The following is a 24,796-nucleotide window of genomic DNA, read 5'->3' as shown; positions in this document are numbered from 1 at the left end:
TTTCCCCTTTAATATGACCACATCATTTGGATACATTAGCACATCTGTGTACACAACTCCACAAGAGAGAAACACATAGGGTGATATCTACATGCTGACTGGTGTCTGAGAGGGAGTTACAAAGACAACAACAACTTGCATTATATAGTGCCTTTTACTGTAGTAAAATATCCTAAGTGCTTCACGAGTATAACCAGACAATTTGACACTGAACGACATATGGAGAGATTAGGATGGTGATCAAAAGCTTGGTCAGAGTGGTAAGTTTTAGGGTGCCTTAAAGGGGAGCAAGCTCGAGAGCACAGAGGTTTGGGGTACAGACTCCAGAAGCCATTGCCACCAATGGTGGTGCAAAGATTTTTTGAATAGTGTAGCATGGAAGTAGGACATGTGGCCAATTGAGTCTGCTCTGGCTCTTTCAAATCCTACTTCCCCACTCTTTCCCTATATCCCTGCAATTTTGTTTTCATTCATGTATTTATCCAAATTCCTTTTGAAATCAACTATTGAATCTGTTTCCACCACTGTATCAGTGCATTGCAAATCCTAATACTCGTTACAAAAAAAAATGTCTTCTCCTATCACCTCAATTGTTTAGATCTTGGCCAAACAAAAACAGAAAATGCTGGAAAAACTCAGCAGGTCTGGCAGCATCTGTGGAGAGAGAAACAGTTAGCGTTTCAAATCGGTATGACTTCTTCAGATTCTTCTTTCAGCTCTGAGTTTTTCCAGCATTTTCTGTCTTTTGTTTCAGATTTACAGCATCTGCAGTATTTGCTTAAATATTGAGCCCTTTGGTAAAGTGGGAGATGCACAAAAATATATAACATGTGGATTTCTCCCTGAGAGAGCAGAACTGAAAGGGAATTAGTACAAATGCAGCCTGGGTGTAAATGTGCTACTTTTTTTTCTTTGCAGATCTTTCCCCTTCTGGCCAGCGCTGGGGTCAATGGTATATTAATGGAGTATGAGGATGCCTTTCCTTACTATGATGGTCTTGAAATCCTCAAGTCCAACTATGCTTACAGGTAGCACTAAGCAAGAGCTGCTGGCCTTGCTCCATGAGTTCCTGATGTGATTATTTAAAATTACGTGTTCTACTATTTTGAAATTTAAGGAAGTGTCTCTTTTACCCCTGTTATGGTTCTCCACTCAGTTTGTACTGCAATCTGTACATAGTGCTGTTTTCCCACTGATGGCACTGACTCTTGCTGGGGTGCAGTTTGTTACAAGACTTTGTCTCCGGGTGTGATGCCCGGTAGAGGTAAAGGTGGTGGTTAAGTGGCACTGGAAAGTCCTCCGAGATAATATCCTGGGAATTACTAAACCCACCATTTGCCGCCTCACTCAACATTAAATGCATCTCTGGCCTCATTTACAAGGAAACTGGCGGGGTTCTTGGAAAATATCATCCGGGACTCGGTCACCTACACGGAACACGCTAAGCGGAAGACTCTTCCCGCCATGGAAGTGGTCTGTGCCCTGAAACGCCAAGGGTGAACTCTGTATGGGTTTGGTGGCTGAGGACAGTTAACAAAAACATTTCCACCAGTCCCAGCTGTGCTCTAGCACCCCACTTAAATATCTATTCTCCTTGGATGATGAATGTTGGCAGGCTATTTGATTTTTGAAATTAACCAAACCTTTCCTTGCCTGACATTACACGCATAATTTCTAGTGGGGGTCACCTGGTAATGAGCATAAATGGGGAAACCTAGTTGTTTTCCTCTGCTCCTTTCCTTTCCCCCATCCCATGGCTCTGTAGGCTGGGATGCTGCAGCCAATAATTGACATGGATGAGTTAATTTCTGGCTGAATCTTATCAATAGGCCTAAATGGTTTAGCTATGGAATAAGAAGATACTCAGGAGTAAGTTACAAGCAACAAGAATCATGGATACCTGGGAGTGAATTATGGGCTGAAATGTAATTGAAGGATTCAGGTGGTTTATATATAGACTAATGGATACCTGACAGCGAGCTACATGGCATTCAGTATTCCTTAACTCTAGAATATCTGTGTAATTTATAGATTTGTGTTAATTCCATCTTATTTTCACTGTGCAGTTCTGCCGATATTGACAAGATCCAACAATTAGCTGAGAACAATAATCTGGAGATTATTCCCTTAATTCAAACCTTTGGACACATGGAGGTAAGGTTAATGAGTGAGTGTGGGAGGGAATGTGAGTGTGCAGATGACTCTATCTCTGAATGGACTTCCTTTGGACTAGGTTTGTACCCTCAATAACAAGATGTATTGTAGATGTACAGCAGGTCTGAGGCCATCTGAAAGATAAAACAGGTTAATGTTTCCAGTGGGATCCTTCATGAGAAAACTGTCTGGTTTAGGTTTCAATCCAAATTCAGGAATCTAGTACTACTTGTTCACAGAGCTGCTGTACCTTACCAGTTTTTTTCTATTTTTAATTCTGCATTTTAATTTCTGTTTTAATCTCCATTCATTGACTGAAGCGCTGCCAGCTAAGCAGCTTGTTGCAACGTTGAAGTCCTCACCTATATTCATGGGCAGGGTTCCATTGCCTGGCCCCTCTGGTTCAAAATAAGGAATCTTTTTGAATTTCTCACGCAGCAATGGAACTGTTAGTGAGCAGCAAAATGGGGGATGGATAAAATTTGATCACTGGATGTGAACTTTGTGAGCATGGCCAGCATTTATTGTCCATCCTTAACTGCCCTTCAGAAGGTGGCAGTGAGATATCTTCTTGAATCGCCGTAATCCATGTGGTGTAGGTACATTGTGCTGTTATGGAAGAAGTTCCAGGATTTTTGACCCAGTGAATGAAGAAATGGGGATATAGTCCCAAATCAGGATGGTGTTTGGCATGGAGGGGAACATGTAGGTGGTGGTGTTCCCATGCATCTGCTGTCCCTGTTCTTCTAGGTGGTAGAGATCACTGGTTTGGAAGATGTTGTTGAAGGAGCTTTGTTGAGTTGTTGAAGGAGCTTTGTTGAGTTGTTGCAGTGCATCTTGTAGATGATACATGCTGTTGCCACACTGTGTTGGTGGCTGAGGGAATGAATATTTAAGCTGGTGGATGGGTGCTGATTAAGAGAGCTGCCTAGTCCTGGATGGCGTCAAGCTTATTGAGTGTTTTTAGAGCTAAACTCATCTTGGCAAGTGCTCCTGATTTATGCCTTGTAGATAGTGGACAGGCTTTGGGAAGTCAAAAGGTGAATTACTCTCCGCAGAATTGCCAGCCTCTGACTGCTCTTGTAGCCGCAATGTTTATGTTACTGGTCCAGTTAAGTTTCCGATCAATAGTAACCCCCAGGATGCTGTTAGTGGGAATTCAGTGATGGTAATGCCATTGAATGTCAAGCAGCCATGATCAAATTCTTTCTTGTTGGAGATGGCCATTGCCTAGCACTTGTGTGGTGCCTATATTACTTGCCACTTATCAGCCCAATTCTCTATGTTGCCCAGGTCTTGCTGCAAGCGGTCATGGACTGCTTCAGAATCTGAGGAGTTGCAAATGAATTACAGAATTGTTACAGCTCAGGAGGAGGCCATTTGGCCCATCGTATCTGCACTGGCTCTCTGAGCAATTCACCTAATGCCATTCCCCTACCTTCTCCCTGTAACCTTGTTTGAACCTTCCTCCACCACACTCTCAGGTGGTACATTCCAGAACTTAACCATTCGCTGCATGAAAAAGTTTTTCCACAGGCCACCTTTGCTTATTTTGCCGATTACTTTAAATCTGTGCCCTCTCATTCTCAATCCTCTCACAAGTGGAAACAGTTTCTCCCTATCTACTCTGTCCAGCCCCCTCATAATTTTGAATATCTCTATCAAATCTCCTCTCGGTCTTCTCTTGTCCAAGGAAAATAATCCCAATTTTCCATTCAGTCTTTATAATGGAAATACCTCATCTTTGGAACCATTCGCCTGAAACTTTTTTATACTCTCTTCAATGCCTTAACATCTTTCCTAAAGTGCAGCGCCAAGAAATAGATGCAATACTCCAGCTGAGGCCGAACTAACGTCTTATACAAATTCAACATAATCAAGAGTGGTACTAATCATTGTGCAATCAGCAGCGAACATCCCCACATCTGACCTTACGATGGAGGGAAGGTCATTGATGAAGTGGCTAAAGATGCTTGGGCCTAGAACACTACCCTGAAGAACTCTTGCAGCGATGTCCTGGACTGAGATGATTGGCCTCCAACAATCACAACCATCTCCCCCTGTGTTAGATACTACTCCAACCAGTGGAGAGTTTTGCACCTGATTTCCATTGACTTCAATTTTGCCAGGGCTCCTTGATGCTACACTCAGTCAAATGCTGCCTTGATATCAAGGGCAATCACTCTCACCTCCCCTCTGGAATTCAGCTCTTTTGTCCATGTTTGGACCAAGGTTGTGATGAAGTCAAGAGCTGAATAGCCCTGGCAGAGCCAAACTGAACACTGGTGAGCAGTTTATTACTTAGTAAGTGCCGCTTGATTACATTGTCAGTGACACCGTGCATCACTTTGCTGATGATTGAGGGTAGACTTATGGGTACGATAATTGTCTGGATCGGATTTGTCCTGCTTTTTGTGGACAGGACATGCCTGGGCAATGTTCGACATTGTCGGATAGATGCCCATGTTACAGCTGCACTAGCACAGCTTGGCTAGGGTTGTGATAATTCTGGAGCACAAGTTTTCAGTACTACCGCTGGGATATTGCCATGCCCCATCACCTTTGCTGTATCCAGTGTGTTCAACCATTTCTTGATATCAAATGGAGTGATTCAAATTGGCTGAAGTTTGGCATATGTGATATTGGGGAGCTCAGTAGGCCTTGATGTATCATTCACTTGGCACTTTTGGCTAAGATTGCTGCAAGTGCTTCAGTCTTGTGCTTTGCACTGGCATGCTGGACTCCCCTATCATTGAGGATAGTAATGTTTGTGGAATCTCCTCCAGTTAATTGTTAATTGACCCCTTCACTCATGGCTGGATATGGCAGGATTGCAGAGTTGGGTGTGGAATCACTTAGTTCTGTCTATACCATGCTGCTTTCACTGTTTAGCACGCATGTTGTCCTGAGTTATACCTTCACCAGGTTTGCATTCATTTTTAGTTATGCCTGGTGCGCAGTCTGGAAGATATATAGAACTTGACTAACTGAGTCAGTGGTAGTGCTACCAAGCCACTCTTGTTGATAAACCTTGAAGTCTCCCATCCAGAGTACCTTCTGTGTCCTTGTTACCCTCAGTGCTTCTTCCAAGTGGTATTCAACATGGAGGAGTATTGATTTCTCCGTTAAGGGAGGGCAATAGGTGGTAATCAGCAGAAAATTTCCCTCCCCCTGTTTCACCTGATGCTATGAGACTTCATAACAGTGTGTTTCCAGTCCCTTGCTTGATGCCAGCTGGATTGTCAGGTTTTATTCTTCAGCTTTTCTGTAGTGGTTTGATATGACTGATTTCAGAGGGCAGTTAAGAATCAACCACTTTGCTGTGGGCCTGGAGGTAGACCAGACCAGGAAAGGATGGCAGATTTCTTTCCCTAAGAGACATTTGTGAACCAGATGGTAGTTTCATTATCATCATTACTGAAGTTAGTTTTTGCGGCATTAGCCCAGGCCTCTGGATTACTAGTCCAGTAATATTACCTTTATGCTACCATTCCCTTATGCTGACATTACAATGTTCTGCAAAGGTTTTGTGTGCTAAAAAAACACACTGATGTTTTGGCATACTGCTACTCCATTTGATGGCCCTTGCACAGTGGTAACCAAGTCTGGTATTTATTTTTTTAATTTTTGATTTACTACGCCTCCCCTCTTGAAGGAATTGATTCCATCCTGCACCTGGGAGGCTCTAACCTGTTGACTCAGTGCTGCATCAGGTAGGGTTGCCCAGGAAGCAGTGGGAGGAGTATATTTCATAACAGCCTATTCAAAGTTATTTTCTGCTAATTTAAAAAAAAATCTAATGCTTTCAAATAAATGGGAATTTAGAGCTGGAAAAGGTGTGAACTGTTAGATAATTTGAAGTAAGTGAATTTGAACTAATTGTGATTAGTGTTGATTTCAGCTCATTCTAGTTGTGAGGAAAAGCTTTGTACTGAGGTGCTCCCCCTTAATCAAAGGAATTGAAACAAATGCAAGAAATGGGCTCAGGGCGTTGAACAGGTTGTGTGTTCCTGATGAAGATCCGTTTGAAAATTTGGTTATGGCTCTGGTTTTTTTTTCCTATCTCTAGTAGGACATGGAATATAACGAGTCTCAATCTGCCTGAGTGAATTTAGATCAAATGTTAAGGGGAAGCCCCTACTGTAATGCTAGTGCATTATAATGTAATCTTCCTTTGAGTACTTCTGCTGCCAGCAATTTCATTAGTTAGGGAAGTTTATTACTGCAAGATGGCATGTCATCTAAACTACTGCCAGTTTCCAATTTCAACATCAATATTGAAGTCTCTTGGATACATTCAAATGACTTGGCTTTATTCATCTTACTTTCTGGCCTATAACCTATAACTGTAGACCATATTATTGTATAATTGTAGATTGTTTCCTCAACAGTTTGTTCTCAAGCATGGTAAATATCGAAACCTCAGGGAGGTAGAGAGATTTCCCAATAGCCTGAATCCCCATTTGCCTGGCTCTCTGAATTTGGTGAAGGAGATGCTCTCCCAAGTACTCGATAAACACAGCAAATCTGGCTGGATCCACATAGGAGCCGATGAGGTATGTACTATGCAGTGATGTTCATTAAGTATATGGTACGTAACCATAGTGCTGTGGTGTTAACCCATCACCCCACCCATTGTCTAGCATATTATCAAATTTTTGTATTTATGCAGTTTCCATATCAAACCTCAACAGCTTACAATAATATGTAGTAATGGCTTTAAGGATGGAGCTTCAAGTGTGGTGGGTGGGGAGAGAGGATTAAGAAAAACTAAATGTATTGGGGGAGGGTGGAGGAATGACAGATGGAGGTGGTTGATGTGGACAGGTTGTGATAGGAATATAGAGTAGAATAGAAGCTACAGTACTCCAAATGAGCTGGAGATACATAGGGTGGAGAATGGATGTTCCCAACTTGTTGCTCAATGGGAATTTTCATTATGTCTCAATTCAGCCAGTCAATAAGTTGGATGTTTCCTATCATTCCTGGGAATTCAGTTGACAAAGGCATTGCTTACATTTTTCCAACTGGAAAACATTTAAAATTAAAGGGTTTTATAGTGATTATTGGCTTGATAGAATATTGACCTCATACAGTGTATAATTGGAGGAAGTGAGTGTAAAATTAATGAGAAATGAGTTATATACAGAGAGAATAAAATGAACTGGGAAAAGTGGGAAAGTGTTGCTCTTGTTAGACTGCAGTTCCTGGCTGTGCACATCTACCCTGAATCCCAGTGTGGTTTCAGAACTGGAAGATCTATATCTGATGTGCTCTTGTCAGTCTGGCAGCTGATAGAGAAATGCCATGAACAAAGGAGACCACTACATATTGCCTTCATTGATCTCACCAAAGCATTCGGCCATGTGATCAGAGGAGGTCTATTTAAGTTGCTGGAGAAAACTGGCTGCCATGCTGAAGCTGCTCAATGCGATCTCCTCTTTCCTTGACAAGTTGAGTAAGGTCAGCTATGACGGGAAAACATCGGAACCCTTTGTGATCCACAATGAGGTTAAGCAGGGTTGTGTTCTGTCCCCAACACTCTTTGGCATATTTTTCTTTGCTACCATCATATGCCTCAGGTCATATATAGAGGGTACCTATATGACATACCAGAACTGATGGAAAGATGTTTAACCTGAGATCCAAGATAAACGTGTGCCAAGTCCTCATTAGAGCGTTGCTATATGTTGACGACGTCGGGCTAGCATTCCATACCAAGAAACGCCTTCAATGTCAAATGGTCAGACTGTCTCATGCCTGTAAAGAGTTTGTTTCGACCATCAGCATTGTCAATATGCAGGCACGGTCCTGGATGTTGCCATACCATCATCTGTCAGCATTGACAATGTGGTACTGGAGGATGTTGATAGCTTCACATATCTAGGCTGCACAATCACCAGCAATCTGTCACTTGATGCTGAAATCAACACACACCACACAGCATCACAAAACCTGCAGGTGTTATGTCCAAGCTGAGTGTAAATGAGACAGCAGTTTGAAAAAGCTGAGTTCTTTTTAAAAAAAAACCCTAGAGGGAAACTTTAAACAACTGTTATAACCTATATTTTAAGTGGTATGTTTGAGATGCAACTCGAAGCTCAGGAATTGGACCACCAGTTCTCGAGAGGATTTATATTAAACTAAATGAAACGTTCTATTAAGTTACACAAGTTAAAATATATATACGTGGCTACAAATTACTACTATCACAACTTTTAACACATTCCCAAAATAATCTCCATTAAGGCAACAGCAACCCATAGACTTAACCAGACACCAGGCAAAGCATTTTCATCTTAAGAATTCAAAATGAGGCTCCTTTCACTTTGGTTCCTGTGGAGACAGTTGTAGGCTTACTTTGATATTACATTGCCCCTGCCCTGCACGGACTAAAACTTCCTATCCTTATACCTAGAACAGCTCATTAAATGTAAATTCTCATTGCATCACCAACCTCTTCTAACAATAAAACCCCTTTCAAAGTACCAATGTTATTAGTAATATAAACATATTGCTTGGTCTCTGCTAGCTAGGTACCAGATTTCACTCGCCTTCTTGAATGCTCTATTCAAAAAATGCAAATGCACGCTACCTCTCTTACATCTCAAAACTAGTACACGTCAAAGCACCCAGACTAGCTGGCTTTAATCCAATTAAGACACACCCATAGACTAAACCTCTATTTTAAAAGAAAAATATTTTCCAATAATATAATATACATTTAATAGCTTCATGACACTGAGTAAGAGTGTGGAACAACAGCAACCTGACTGAAAACACCAAACTGTGAGTTTTACCACAGGGAGGAGTCTGCATCCTTGTACTCTTTTACAGTGGTGAGACCTGGACAACATATGCAAGTCAAGAGAAAAGGCTGAACAGTTTCCACCTTCGCTGTCTCAAACGTATCCTCGACATTTATTGGCAAGCCATGTTCACCAATTCAGCACATTCCAGGACCTTTAATTCCATCAGCATACATTAATTGCTAAGCCAGTGATGTCAGTGCTGGCAAGGCCTCGTTTAACAATGGCCGTATACCCAAAGACCTTCTGTATGGTGAACAGGCCACTGGGTCATGACCTCCTGAATGTCCATACCTCTGCTACATGGACACCTGCAAGCGAGATGTGAAGATGGTGGTCATGATTCTGACAACTGGGCGACAGTCACTAATGGTCATGACCTCTGGAGGCTGAACGTTGGAAGGGCATTGTAAGAGGCTAGCAGAAACAAAAATCTCAGCTGGCTGAGAAGAAGGCCCAGAGAAAACAGGCTAGTAAATAGTGCACCTTCTCGGCCCACTGTCTTTTATTTAATTATTTCATGGGATATGGGCGTTGCAGGCTAGGCCAGCATTTTTATTGTCCATCCCTAATTGCCCTTGAGAAGGTGGTAGTGAGCCATCTTCTTGAACAGTTGTAGTTCATGTGGTGTAGGTACACCCACAGTGCTGTTAGGAAGGGAGTTCCAGGATTCTGACCCAACGACAGTGAAGGAATGACAATATAGTTCCAAGTCACGATGGTGAGTGGCTTGGAGGGGAACTTGCAGGTGATGGTGTTCCCTTGCATCTGCTGCCCTGAGATGAACACTGGCCAATGCAAGCCTCCCAGGGCTTTTGGTGGGGGTTGGTTTTCCCAGTGCTTTTGGCATAGGTGCTTTCAAAGAACTTCAGCTGCAGATCAAATGCAGTTTAAGTGTAATTGTCTGAACCGTTAGATTGCGAGATAGGTGAAGACCATTTGCAAATCAGCATCTACCACAAACATTATAACATATCCAGGAACAGCAGCTGCATTCTATGGAGGATTTCTACAATGAATCGAGGGTCATTGAAAATTCAGTGAGGAAGCTAAAATCCGTAATTAAGTATGTTTATTGCTGTTAACTGGTAAAACCTTGTCTTCCCCTTCCAGCTACTCAGTTGCGATAAATTCTATTGAGAATGTTCTGTGATTAGGTGGGGGGTTGGTGGTGGAGTGGATGCCATTTGCTGTAGGAACACTGAGGTTAGATAGTAGAATATTTGAAAAGCATGTGATATTGTGTATTTTATAATGTAATGTGATAAAACATCCGAAGCTACTTCACAGGAACATCATAAAACAATGTACAATACCAAGCCACAAAAGGAGATATTCGGTCAGAAGACCAAAAGCTTGGTCAAGGAGATGGATTTTAGGGAGTATCTTAAATGAGGAAAGCAAGGGAGAGTGGCAGAAAGGTATGGGAAGGTTATTCCAGAGCTTGAGGCATAGGCAATTGAAGGCATGGTTACCAATGGTGGAGCAGTTCAAATCAGGGATACACGAGAGGCCAGAATTACAAGAGAGCAGATACCTTGGAGGGTTCTGGGGCTGGAGAAGATTACAAGGATAAGGATTTTATAAAGAGTTTAACTTTCTTCCTTGTTATTTTCTGGAGGTTTTTAGTCTTGGAGAAAGTCCTGAATCCAAACAGTGGCTCAGTGAACAACGAGGAGACATTGGAAAGCTGTTCTTGGACCATGTCAAAGAAATTGGGAGTTTTTTGGTTAACAAGTATCCTGGGCTTAAGCTCCTCATGTGGGACGACATGATGCGGAAGATTAGTAAAGAAAGAATCAGTGGTGAGTCTTTTTAATCGCTTGTCAAATGGAAATGATGAGGTTTTGTGATTTTTGAATTATTCTGCAGCATGTTATGAAAATTAGTGCCAAAGTCAAAGGTCTGCAGTCTGTCTGCTGTATTGAAGGAGTTTGGTAAAAAAGAGTTTGAAGAGAGTATCATTTTGTTTAATGCTCAGATACAGCGAGGTTAGGTGCATTCTAGATAAATTATACTTGCTTTCATATAGTACCTTTCATGACCTCAGGACATCCTCAAGCACTTTACAACCCATTAGGTACTTTTGAAGTTTTTGAAGTGTGGTCACTGCTGCTATGTAGGAAACGCAGCAGCCAAGCTCCCATAAAACAGCAGTAAGGTCATGACCACAATCAGTTTTTTAATGATGCTGGCTATGGGATAAATAGTGGCCAACTGGGTTTGGGGGACTTCACTGATGGATGCAAGTTGCTCTCCTCAAGGAATCCCCATTTGAGACTTGCTAGCCTCTAGCAGCGCTATGATGGAGATACTCTGGAAGTACAGGCCTGTTCAGAAGTGCTGAGTGATTTCTGTGACCAGAGGCTAAATAACGTTTCTGATAAAAATGGATCTCTTTCACAGCCAGTGTGTTGGTTGCATATAGCTGGAATTCGTCTCTTCCCTTATGTAAAACTACATATGGTCTTTTTGGTCCCAGCCATTGTTTTGGGGAGCTGGCAGCAATCACAGCTGGTCACTGCACATTACAATGCACAGCAAAACAGATGAGTTGCATTTGGGTTTCTTGGAGTTGTTTCTGATTCCCCGTTCTGCTGCTGTGAATTAAGCAAATATTTGGTGTTTATATCAGTGTCCCAGTTTATTAATAAATTGAGACTCTGTTAATGATTTGGTTTTCAGCCAATCAAAACGGAAAAAGTGAATTGTATACGCATTACATTGCTGCTTTCACACAATCTCATTCTCTGACACAATTCCTGGAGTTTAGCCATGGCACTGTAGCTTTCTCATGCACTTAGTGTTATCTGCCCTGTGGATCAGGGGGAACACTCTTGCCTCCTAAGTCATTAGTTTGCAGGTTTTATTTCCAACCTGAGACTTCAGCACAAAATCTAGTTCAGACAATTCATGCATTAATAAAGGAGTGCTGCAGTGGGACTGTAAAGAGCTTTGGGACATCCCAAGACCATGAAAGGTACTACATAAATGTGTGTTTTTTTCATGCAATCGCTGCAGGAATAGCTAATTATAGATACTGTACCTTTCCAATCTGTTGAGACCTGGAACACCTTGTGTTTGGCAGCTTGATTGATCTTCTGGATTGCTCTCTCCTCAGAATCTGGTGTAACTGAATATATTGCCCCTGTGGTGTGGTTCTATCAGCCAGACTTTAACATTGAGCACGTAGGTAAGAAGAAATGGTCCTCAATTGTATGACTGTTTGACAGTCTTGCAGCTGATAATCATTTAAGATTTGTGTGATGATTTCAATCAAACCCTTTATTTTTAAATAAGAACCTTTTGACTTTTAGAAACATTGCTTGCCAAGTACATGGACAGTGGATTCAGGAGCATCTGGTTCGCAAGTGCCTTCAAAGGGGCGACAGGTGTTAGCCAGGTTTGGACCCCCATTAAGTTCCACCTAGAAAATCACCTTCGGTGGCTGCAGGTGATTAAATCCATCTCAAAGTTCCCATCCCTTCACTTCCAAGGGTTGGCATTAACAGGCTGGCAAAGGTGAGATACTTTATGCCCTTACTAATTCTCAACAGTATTGAAATTGGATTAGAAATTCTTGTGTTTGAATAGTGATATCAGGTCTATCTATTCTCATTTTAAATACTGTGCTATGGTGTCTTATTTGGGAACCTTTCGATGTCCCCTTAGGGACTTGTAGATTTACAAGCATAGTGGAAAGGTATTTAAATGAAACTTGTAGGGCAGCATTTATTGCTTGAATGGGCAATCTTGAAGCACTTGATGTACAACTGAGTGGTTTTAGGTCAGTTCAGTGAGAGTGGGATCAGTAAGGCTATAGCTTTCAATGTACCATGAACTCTACCGAACCAATGATTAAAAATAGTGACTGCCTAACTGTCATTCCGATTCAGCCAACCTGTACATCGAGCCTTTCTGGGAATGTATATTATGGAAGTTCTGATAATTTAGGAAGAAGATGATTTTGTTCAAAAGTTCTTCTAAAGAGATGTCAATTAGAAAGACATTTCAGACAATTTTATGTTTTTTCTATACCCTCCTCAGGTACGATCATTTCTCAACTCTGTGTGAGCTGCTGCCAGTTGCGATCCCATCCTTGGTGGTCTGCATACAAACTGTGATACATGGTGAGTTCCCTTTGAGTAATTGACTCTCGTTGTTTGTTTTGTTTTTGGACACCATTCACATTTTCTCTAGACAGCGTTTTTGTTATTTCACTTGTCCCATTACCATTTCCTTTTGTCTTGCACATGCAGCCCTTCTGCTATTGATCTCTTCTGCCTTCCAACCTCTTTTTTTTGTTATTTTTCCTACCCTTCCTCCTTTCACTGACTCACTTAAGACCTATTATATCTTTAACTTTTCCCAGTTCTAATGAAAGGTCATCGATCTTAAACATTAACTGTTTTCCCTCCACAGATGCTGCTAGACCTCCTGAGTATTTCCAACATTTTCTATTTTCATTTAGATTTCTAGCAACCACAGTATTTTGCTCCCATATTCTGCACCACTTGCCATAACCTGCTGATTTGGTGTACAGCTTGCACACTGCTCCTGCCAGCTACACTGGCAGTACAATGTATGGTTTTAACACTTCTCACTCCAAATATTTCATTCACTACTTTCTCCTTTTTTGTGATAACCTAGATTTAATATAGATTGTCTTCCCATGTACCTGCAATCAAAATATTCATTGGTGCAACTTATAGTCTTTATGCTCTGCTACAGAGAAACCTTGTCAAACATGTCTGTACATTATGTATCATGTCAATGCAGTACCTGACCCCTGTAAAGTCTCTGAAGTCAGAAACTTGATACTTCTGTTAAAGCAGGAACCCCACAACTTACTTAATACCAGCCACTCTGATTAAAAGATCACCTTTTCTTTATTGATGGGACCTTGTTTATGCAACTTAAGATAAAGAATGGTGGTGCTGGAGAACTGCACCAAAAATCATTAATAAGCACACCCAAATCTGATACAGCAAGGGTTCGATGTAGAGTTAAACTCCTTTTATACTGTCCCATCCAACATTCCTAGGGCAGGTAGGTACAGCACAGGTTTGATACAGAGTGAAGTTCCTTCTACTTTCGAATGAGTTTATCGGTGAGAAATGGAGCCCCTTCAGTGTGAAGATCTTTCTCTGACGTTTTTTTTTCCATTCACTCCTTCAGGCTCTTTCACAGATGAGGCAAAAACCAAATCACAGCAGATTTTGGGATTTAAAAATATTAATCTAGAAAACAATGTGAGGTAAATAATCTTTTCTGAAATTTTGTTTTTGGGGTGGTGATGAAGGAAAATGGGTTCTGACATAACAAGAAGCAATCACATAGGAGTTTGTGACCTGAAGCAACAAGGCTATGTGGGAATTAAAGCTAAGCAGGTGGAAGACAATAGTTTGGGGTAGAGGTGTCCTGGACCAGCCAGAATTTCTTGTGTCAACTATGACAATGCTGAACTCATCCTTTTCCATCTTTGCCAAAGCTGTTCACTTGATCCCTCACCCAGTGGATGCCCACCTTAAGTACAATCCAACAATACACATCATAATTTACCCTGGGCCTGGCTTCAAACCCAAAGATAACTTGCATTTATATACTGCCTTTAACATGGTTAAGAGCCCAATCCATGTCACCAAGAACAGTGGCTTCCTTCTGTCTCCATTCCTCATCCCACTACTACTAAAGCTCTCATCAATGTCTTCAGAATCAACCACCAGCCTCCCTAGATCCATCCTACACAAACTCTAAGTGATCCCTAGTCCTACTGCCTGCATCCTATCCCACAAGACCTGTTTACCTGGGCTGTTTCAACCTTCATTGGTTGCTCATCCCAGAACAACTTCAAAATTCTCCCTCATCTACAAGTCACTCCATATCATTATCACTCCCAATCTTACAATTTCTTCCAGTCTTAAGTCCCTGTTGGCACCTTCCACAGTTCTAACTCTGGCCTACCATGTGTTCTTGTCATACCCTTACTGTCTCCCCACCATTATCAGTGGTCTAGCCTTTGCTCATCTTGCCCCCCACAGTCTGAAACTCTTTTTCTCTAAGCCCTTTCACCTTGCTCTCTTCACTTTCACAGGCTTGCTAAAAGCATACCTTCTTGGTCATATCTTTGATTTCTTACTTTCCCTCCTGCTCTAGTCTGATTCCCAACTATAAAGCACCTTGGGATATTATGCTACGTTCAAGGTGCAATATACATGCAAGCTATTGAGATGTAGTCTAATGCTTTTGCGGATGCTCTAGGACCAGTGCTGGAGTTGTCCTTTGGAACTAAATGCCCAATGTGGTAATGGGAACTAACGCATGGTGTGTGAATATCACAATTCCTACTGGAAGAGATAGCCCAGAGAGGAGGGAAGAAAACTGAAAGGGTAGTGTGGAGACTTACAAGTCCTTTTGTGTTCTGATCTGTCTCTGATGCTTTGAAACACTAATGGCTGCATTTATGTTTTATCAGACCCATGTTGTCAGCCTCAGTTCCTGACATTGGGTGTTTTGTTGTTAGTTGCAACCCATGGGTAATTTTGTTGGATTTCCTAAGGCCAAAAAGTTTTCCTGGCTGCCAGCCTTGACAGGTTTACCTTCTGGATTGCAGACAGTTGCTTGAGACTAAGCATCAGGAGACAGCTGTGAAAGGACAGATCTCACACAATACATAAGCAGCTTAAATGTCATGTTCATCAGATATTCAGTATGCCTTTGATAAATACTTCTGTTTTTCTCCCATATTTTAGCACTGTTCTATTGCCAAATTGCGTATACACCCTTCTATTGTTTTTAGAATGCTTTCTGTACTTCTCAGCTATTGCTAACTCTGTGTCTGCTCTTTAACCTCTACAGTGAAGGAGATGGCACATTTGCAGGGGCTGAGATTTATCAAATGGTTCACTGGATTTATCAAAATCTGAAACCTGAAGCAACTCGTGTTCTAGAAAGTAACAGGTGAGGTGTACAGATGCATAGAAATTTCAGTACGGGAGATGTCTGTGACTGCCTATTGTGGCTATGTGATTGTGTTAGCTTTCATCAATCCCAATTTCCTGTTCTTCCACTTTCTACTTTAGTATTTTACTTCAAAACCCATCTGGGTTCTCTCAAATATTGTGATTAGATCAGCTTTGTTAGTTCCTTGTGCTAATCTATTCCATAGAAAGTACAAGACAAATGAGCTATTTATCCCAACCAGTCCATGTGTTATCTTATCCTCCACAGCTGTAGTTCTAATCCCATATATTCACTCTGTTCCCACATTCCTTTACTCCCCTAGCCTTGAACCACCTACCTAAACTATTCTTAAATGGTGGTACGGGCTCTGTTTCAATCTCTGACAGCCTCACAACCCTCTGCTTAAGAAATATATTTTCCTGCTATTTGCCTTACATCTTCTTGCTTTTGATCTTATATCTATATTCTCTTAATTCCAGATCCTTGAGTCATTAGAAATGATTGATTTCTACTTGTCTTGTTCCAACCCTTAATAATTTTAAATAACTCTTGAGTGAGATAAATCTTTCTAATTTCCCTGGCTTGTGCTGGATATTTGCACTCCAGTGAACTCTCGTATTGATTAAAAAGTTTGATGTTTACTACCCAATGATTAGAATGTTCCATCATTTCAATTTGGCCAGGGAAAGAACTGAGATGGAAACAGAAAAATGGAGTCTGTTCACACACTAGCCCCTCTTCACTCGTGAACCCCTTTTCATCCTCTCAAAGGCCCTGCTTTCACTTCTCTCTCTTTTTCACACTGTCTATCTCTCTATAAACTTTCATCTCTGGATTGCAATAATTGCACAGTTATTTGGTGTTTTGAGGATCCATCTCCTCGCCTGCATTATTTACCTCTATCTTTCCCAGATGGTTGCAATCTGCAACCCACCGTGTGAAAGACAGCTCAAAATTTGCTGGTACGACACATTTTGCCCCAGGTGGCAATAATTAGATGGTTGAGTGTCCTGATCCTCCAATGACAACTGTTGCCAAGATTTGCTGTTTTTCATAAACAGATGATTCAGTGTATTTTGTTTGAACTTATGCTCTGTTTAAACAGTGAGATACAGGGATGGTTCAGTTATTACAACAGGAAATACCGCTTTGCAAATCCTCGGAACATGGAGCATTTTGGCAGCGAAGTACTTAGGTGAGTTCCATTTGAGATTGGTAGCTTCTCTGAACCTTGGGTTGCCTGGAGTCTCCAGGACTTATACTATTGTTCCCTTGGTCTGGAGAATAGTCTATTGGTTATGTTACTGGGCTAGTAATCTAGATGCCGGGCTATCTACCACAGGGGCTGGGGATTATAAACTGTTAATAAATACAATCTGGAGTAAGGAGCTAGTATCAATTATGGTGACCATGTAACTACTGGATTGTCATTTAAAAATTTATCTGGTGCACTAATGTGCTTCAGGGAATGAAATCTGCCCTTCTTACTCAGTCTGGTTTATATTTGATTCCATACTCTCAATAATTGAGTTAATTCTTAACTGGCCAAAAAACTCCTCAATTAAGGGAAATTGGGGATGGGCAATAAATGCTGACCTTGCTGATGACGGCCACATCCAGTGAATGAATAAAAAAGGTTGCTGCAAGCAACTCTGGAGGAAAATTATCGGCAATAAAAAGTGCAGCTTATGTAAAAAAAATTTATTAGTTGTAAGAAAATCGGACATGGGACATTGTGGGGTTGGGGGGGGTGGTGAGTGTTGGGAATGGCTATTTGCATGATTTATAACGGTTAGTCAATCAGGTCTATCGCTTTCCAATTGGCATGGGAAGGCAGAGCATGGATGTGTTTGATGATCAATAGCAGGAATTTGGAGCAGGAACTCATGTGATGACACTTCCAGAAATTATATCCTTAAAGTGCTGGCTACAGGATACTGGCTGCCTCCCCCCTAAGGTACTTCACAACCTGATGTCACTGAAACCAGATAAAGCTACTCTATCATTGCAAGTAGATTTGTTACTGTCCTATTAAAATGTTAGTAGAATTTGATAGGGTAAATTCAGAGAAACTGTTTCCTCTGGTTGGGGAACCAAGAACAAAGGACATTATCTTAAAATTTGAGCTGGGCCATTCAGAAACCATATCAAGGCACACATCTTCAAATAAATTTGAGACACTCTCGTCCAAATGGCTGTGACCAAGATCGGTAAGTTGGAAAAAACAAAAAAACTGCGGATGCTGGAAATCCAAAACAAAAACAGAATTACCTGGAAAAACTCAGCAGGTCTGGCAGCATCGGCGGAGAAGAAAAGAGTTGACGTTTCGACTGTCGAAGGGTCATGAGGACTCGAAACGTCAACTCTTTTCTTCTCCGCCGATGCTGCCAGACCTGCTGAGTTTTTCCAGGTAATTCTGTTTTTGTTTCGGTAAGTTGGAGTTAGGTGTGGATATCAAAGGATATGGAGCAAAGGCAGGAAAAAGGAGTTGAGGTGAAGATCAATCACAATCTAATTGAATGGCGGAGCAGGCCCGAGGGTTGAATGGCCAACACCTTTTCCTATGTTCCTAAACAACAGATGAAAGATAACATTTTTATTCTTCTTTTGTCTGACCCTATTAATTATGCTGACAATAAAATTTATTTGCATTTTCTCACGCCTGCTGTTGCACCCAGAATCTGTCATTCATTTCTGAACATATTTTGAATCATATTTTTGAAGGATATTCAACTCTGGTTTGGGTTTGTGTAAAAGCTTTACCATCTCTCCATCTACAGTCAGTAGGGGATCCTTGCCTTATCACCCAAACAGCTGATACTGTGGTATTGGAAGAAGTATCTGTTTTATACAAAGGATATGCTCTTAATAAATAAAATAAGCTATTGCGCATCAGCGTTCAGAGAAGTAGCAGTAGCAGATATACGTACCAGCAACAGATTCTGATTTGGTGCAAAGTGAACTTGGAAAGTCTGTTAGTACTGGGCCTGACTGGGTAGTATGTGGCAGGACAATTTCTAATGGTGGAAAGTGTCCTATCTGCTAGGGCAATTGGTGTTGGTGCAAGAGGTATTGACTCAGTTTGTGCCTGATCAAGGAAAGCTTACTAGATTCTTCGCAGCTGAGTCACTGCAGTACATCCCTGAGAATGAGCGTTTTGTGGATAGCATGTTTATAGATATGGTCACCTCTCAGCTTACACAGGCAGAGGGAATGGATGACAGGCAGGCAGTAAAGGAATGCCCTGAATGCATACACCTTTATAAATAGGGGCATATAGAACAGAAGCAAAGACATTGTGATAAATCTCTATAAAACACTGGTTCAGCCTCAACTTTGGGCACCACACTTTAGGAAGGATGCGAAAGCATTAGAGAGGGTGCAGAAAAGATTCATGAGAAAGGTTCCAGGGATCAGGAACTTGAGTAACTGGATAGATTTGGAGAAGCTTGGGCTGTTCTCCTTTGAAAAGGGATTAAGAGGAGATTTGATAGAGGTATTCAAAATGATGATGGGTCTAGATAGAGTGGATAGGGAGAAACTCTCCGCTGGCGGAAACATCAAGAACCAGAGCACACCGATTTAAGCTGATTGGCAAAAGGAAGGGCAATGTGAGGAAAAACCTCTTTACACAGCGAGGGGATAGCATCTGAAATGCACTCCCTGAGAGTGTGGTGGAGGCATATTCAATTGTGCATTTCAAAAGGGAATTTGGATAATTTCTGAAGATAAAAATATTTGCAGGGTTACAGGGAAAAAGTGGGACTATTTGAGTTGCTGTTGCAGAGAGCCAGGAAGGACATAAGGGGCCAAATGGTCTCCTTCTGTGCTGTACCATTCAATGATTCTATGCTAGTGCAGTCTTATGTTATCTCAGGGTTTGTCAGTGTATTCTAGTTTGTGGCACAAATGCATGGTGGTGGAGGGGTTATTGGCTCATTATGTGTCAGTGCGTTTTGTATTCTTTGAGGGTTCATCAGTACTGGGTATGCTAATGCAGTCTGTTAATTCAGCATTCATCATTACAATCTGACTGCTTGTGCTTATAGAGCAATATGGTTAATGCAATTGTAAAATGTGTTCAGAATTCACAAGCAGTGGGAAGAGTACTTGGGAAATTTCCGCATGCAGATGGAAAAGATGTACTTCTCCGACACTGTGGAGGAATGGATGGAAGTGAATGTGAACCCATACATGGACCCGATTAGAAAGTTTGTGAAGGACTATAAGGAAATTATAGCACTAATGGGTGCACCAAAACAAAACTAGAAAATCAGCAAGAAACAACAAATTTGGGAATGCACAGCCACTGGTGGAATAACTGGAAACCATCCATCTACCCTATTTCTGTTATGACACATTAACAACTAGAGATCCAGGATCAAAACCCAACAAAGCACAAGAACTGGGTCCTACTTCAGAGCATATTATTTTAATTTGGGGAAAGAATCTGAGCTGCTGAGACTGAGATTTCTTGCTTTATTAGTTTTGGATCTTATCGTGATTGCACTCCAGAACTTAAACATTCACAGCAGCAGGAAGTTCTATCACTGCCTCTCATTCTTGGCCTATCCAATTCCACTTGGAATCCTGTTTTTCTACATGGCTTGCCGAGTACCACCATGACCAACCACTGCTGCCGAGCATGGCAGGTGATTTCACCTGGAGGAATTGCAGAAGCAAAGCAACTCGCTCCAGCTAAGGCACTTCTTCGGGATCTTGCACAGCGAACTCTTAATGAGTAGGTGATTTCTGTTGTGCAGAGACATGCTTGTTGTACACCCATTTAGAGGATGCGTGAGCAGTGCAATAAGGACTTGGACTATGTAATAGGTTAATTGGTTTGGAGTGGATTTACCAAAATCTTGGAGATGATCTTTGATTTAGATTTTTTTTTAAAGTATCGTTTTCACCTGGCATTTTCCCCATTTCATCTGATGTGGTGGATTGTAATCAATTGATTGTCCATGTTGATATTCTGGTCAACTAGGGGAATTTACTGTGTTCTCTGTAATTGCTGCTTTCTATTGGGGTAAATCACTATTTGACAACTAATTGAATATAAATAAATAACTACTTGACTAATCTGATACCAGATAATTAAGAATGATGTATATGGTCTAAGAAGGGTATGCCATGTGAGGTTAAACTGAAGCTAAAGTACAAAAGAAAATAAATTGAGGAGCTGTTTCCTAGAATGTTTAAGACTTGGGACTTTGCTCAGTAGCTGATGTCAGAGAGGAATCATTTGCAAAAGAACAGATACAAAGACTGAACTGTACAAAGGATTCTTAATTTAGAAATGTTTAAATGAAAGGACTCTATTAAAACAAAGAGGTGGAGAGTCCAGGCTCCAAGAGGGACTCTTTTCTTCCAATTTACACAAGTGACCTTGTAGAACTGATCTTGTTATTTGCACTGAACACCCATGGCACTTGGTAAGCTGTTGGTGGACACATTTGCTGCTTTTGCTCTTCTACAGTTATTCTACACCCTGCCCCCTGCACCCCCACCCACCCAACTTATAAAGTTGCAGTTTCCAGTTACATTAGATGTCTTTTAAATTTGCTTTTAAAAGCTCTTGTCCTGCAAAGGTCACAATGGGATGGAGAGAACAGAAAGTTTCTATTGTCAAGTAGACACAAGAATCAGAGGTGAGATGAGAAGAATTTTTTTAAGCAAAGCAAGTAGTTATGATCTAGATTGCACTGAAATGATGGTAGAAGCAGATTCAATAATAACTTTTAAAAAAGAAGTGGATTAATACTTGAAAAGGAAAAAAATGTAGAGCTGTGGGGAAAGAGCAGGGGAGTGGGACTAATTGGATAACTTTTTAAACAAACCAGCAAAGATACAGTGGACGAAATGGCCTCCTTATGTGCTGTAGGAGATGGGTGAAAATGCACGCTGGATATTGCCTACGTGCGTGAGCACTATTGCATTGCATGAGCACATGTGAGGAATGAACGTCAATCCTACTTTCTGAATAATACCCAATTCTTGCCAGAGTTCAGTTTCTCTCAGCCCAGTCTGAAAATGGTGCAGATCAGATTAGCTGGGCTCCCAGCTCAACCCTGTGGGATTTCTAGATTAGCCTGATCTATCCATTTGAGCCTGCTTGGATTTGCAAGTGTTTATTTCTGAAATTCCAAATTAGCCAAGTCTTACATTTTTTAACAGTGGGAGAAAATGAAGTGAATGAAGAAAATGAATAAAGAAATAACACCAATGAATGCAAACACAGCAGCTGCTATATTTTACCCTGGTCTTCTTTTAATACTCGATTAACTAAGGGATGAACAGAGCTTTTTTTCAAATTCCATTCCTTTATAATCTGGTCAAGGATTAATAGTGAATGTCTTCATCCCAGTTAATATACAAGCTTGTTGCTGCTACCTGGATGGAATTTTAGTGAGAAGGAGTGGAACTTATACATGAAGGGGAAGAAAATTGCAGGGTTCTGGGGGTGGGGGGGGGGAAAAGGGCAGGGACTGGGACTAATTGGATAGCTCTTTCAAAGAACTGGCACATAGATGATGGATTGACTGGCTTCCTTCAGTGCAGTATTATTCTATAACGACCATTCCTGTGCACCTCATAGCAACTGGTGAGCACATAGGAATGACTCTGGGTGGCTATATTTCAAATTTCTTCATTTCCCTTGGGGAACTGTTTGGGCTTTCGTTTTGCACTCTCACTGACACAACAGCCAAAGCCCATTAATAGTGCAGTCAAAATTCACATCTCTCATCTAAACATAAGCTGACGTAGGCACCTGCCTCTAACAGCACAATCCAGATCAGCTCCTCACACCAACAATACAAGTAAGAGGGCATTCAGATTGCATACGTCCGCCATGCTATGTTACTCAATGTTATTACAATTGTGCAGTTCTTCCTTGAGGCGTTTCCTTGCCTGGTTGAAGCTCTGTAACTACAAAGCTGGAAAAAAGAAATATTTTTATTAAGAGCTTCCATCTCACTGAGGAGGCTTCAGCCCAATCCAACAACTTGCTCTGAAAGCTCTGCTCACATTTTCACAGCTGTGACATTCCACCACGGCAGCTGAGACAATCCATAACCATTCTACAGAAAACAACTCATAACATTCTTAAAAAAGTCAATTTCCTCAATGTCCCAATGTTAATGGATTCTTTAAAAAAAAAAATTTCCAGGATCTGGATCTTCATCAAAAACTAATCAATTCTTCCTTCGTCCAGGTCGTAACCTGTGTACTAAGTTTCATTGAAATTCATCCATTAGTTTTTGAGATACATTGTTTACAGACTAACTAACAGTGGCGAAAACATTACCACCATCTGCCTTCGGTGGTGGAGGTAACTAGAGTCACTAACCGTAACTGGTGTCAGCTATGGTTTGGTGTTAGCAATCTTGCCATAGTAGGGAGGTTGTGAATTCAAGATCCATTTCGGAGCATGCAAAATCTAGCCTAACACTCAAGTGCAGTGATGTTAAACTAAGGTATCATTGCACCTCTAGATGTAAAAGTACACATTACACTACATTATTTCAAAGAAGAGCAAGGGAGTTCTCTCTGGTGTTCTGGTCAATATTTATCTTTCAATCAATACTACTAAAATGGTTTATCCAGTCATTAGCAACCTTGCTGTTTGTGGGACCTTGCTATGCTCGTATTGGCTACCCTGTTTCCCAACATTATGACAGTGACTACATTTTGATAAGTACTTAATTGTCTGTAAAGTGCATTGGGATGTTCTGAGATTGTGTCTGGTGCTATATAAATACAAGTCTTTTTTTCTCAACATCAAATATATGTAGCTTTGACCAGTGTGTTTAATTTGTATAAAACTTCAGTGTTTGTAACAATCGGCAGCCTCCAGAAATAAAAAGGCTGAAAGTCAAATATATTAAATGGTACGAACTCAAACACTATTCAGTACTTAAACCAAATAAGCAAGTTCATCAACAGGCCCCAAATCATGGGATAAAGGCAATTGTTTTGAATGTGGATACAGGTTGATTAGTCTGCTGGGTAGAATATTGAAATTGGTCGGTCTGGTGGTGAGTACTTCTGGTACTGGGCAGGAGGGTTAGCTTTTTATGGCAATCTCCTAATGCATGTCATTGCACCTTACCTCAGCATGGAACCGTTACCATTTTTAAAAATATGGTATCATGGGTTACCCACCGTTTTTGCCTATACTAATGTGATCCTGTGTTTTCAGTGCATAATTTGTTCATGTACCTGTGTACAATCTATATCGTGTAATGCTGTTGTGATTTTAATCCTTTTGCTGTAATACTTGAGTTCTCAATAAAATAGTTTCACAATAACTGAATTTGTGCAGTAGCTTCAAAAGATTACTTCAGTTGAGATTCTCCAAATATATAGCTGTTGGGTTTTCTTTGACCTAGCAGGCTATTTACAGTGTAATATTTAGCTCATTCCAGATGAATTTTCACTTTATGAAAAGGTAAACATGTTGATACTTGGTGTCATCTTGGCCCAGTTGGCAGCACTCCTGACTCTGTCAAAATGTTGTAAATTCAAGCCATACTGCAGGATTTGATCTAAACCTACAGTTGACTGCAAAACCGAGGGAATGCTACACTCTCGGAGATGCCATCTTTCAGCTGAAATGTTAAACAGTCCTCTGTTCAAGCAGAAATTAAAATCCCAAGGTCCTGTGCAAAGAGGAACTGCTGGTGTCCTGGCCAACATTTTTTACCCTCTAATTACAACACAAACAGATAAATTGGTCATTTGTGCTGTTTGCAGGACTTCAATCAGGCACAATTGGCTATGTGTCTGCTTAATGATAGTAAGTACACTTCTAAAGCAATTGCACTGAAACCTAATTGATGTGGCAGATACCACCATGCGTGGCC

The 24,796-nt window shown here is 41.0% G+C and overlaps 1 protein-coding gene across 7 annotated transcripts in view; it reads left to right on the top strand.

Annotated features, from left to right (window-relative positions):
• zgc:113333 (beta-N-acetylhexosaminidase) overlaps positions 1–24,241 on the top strand; it is a 34,274-nt gene extending 10,033 nt beyond the window's left edge. For all 7 annotated transcript variants that reach the window (XM_041207293.1, XM_041207294.1, XM_041207291.1 and 4 more), the window contains 11 exons: positions 919–1,028; positions 2,067–2,154; positions 6,546–6,710; positions 10,585–10,768; positions 12,085–12,156; positions 12,281–12,485; positions 13,011–13,093; positions 14,142–14,220; positions 15,822–15,923; positions 17,032–17,121; positions 20,012–24,241. In XM_041207293.1, coding sequence (XP_041063227.1) covers positions 919–1,028; positions 2,067–2,154; positions 6,546–6,710; positions 10,585–10,768; positions 12,085–12,156; positions 12,281–12,485; positions 13,011–13,093; positions 14,142–14,220; positions 15,822–15,923; positions 17,032–17,121; positions 20,012–20,195 — 1,362 coding nt within the window. In that variant the 3' untranslated portion in view covers positions 20,196–24,241. The remainder of the gene's footprint in view (positions 1–918; positions 1,029–2,066; positions 2,155–6,545; positions 6,711–10,584; positions 10,769–12,084; positions 12,157–12,280; positions 12,486–13,010; positions 13,094–14,141; positions 14,221–15,821; positions 15,924–17,031; positions 17,122–20,011) is intronic.
• The last annotated feature ends 555 nt before the right edge of the window (positions 24,242–24,796 follow it).

This window comes from Carcharodon carcharias, chromosome 15, assembly GCF_017639515.1.
Source record: "Carcharodon carcharias isolate sCarCar2 chromosome 15, sCarCar2.pri, whole genome shotgun sequence".
NCBI classification, from domain to species: Eukaryota; Metazoa; Chordata; class Chondrichthyes; order Lamniformes; family Lamnidae; genus Carcharodon; species Carcharodon carcharias.
Note: the sequence above shows the minus strand (reverse complement) of the source record. Positions and strands in the feature narration are given on the sequence as shown.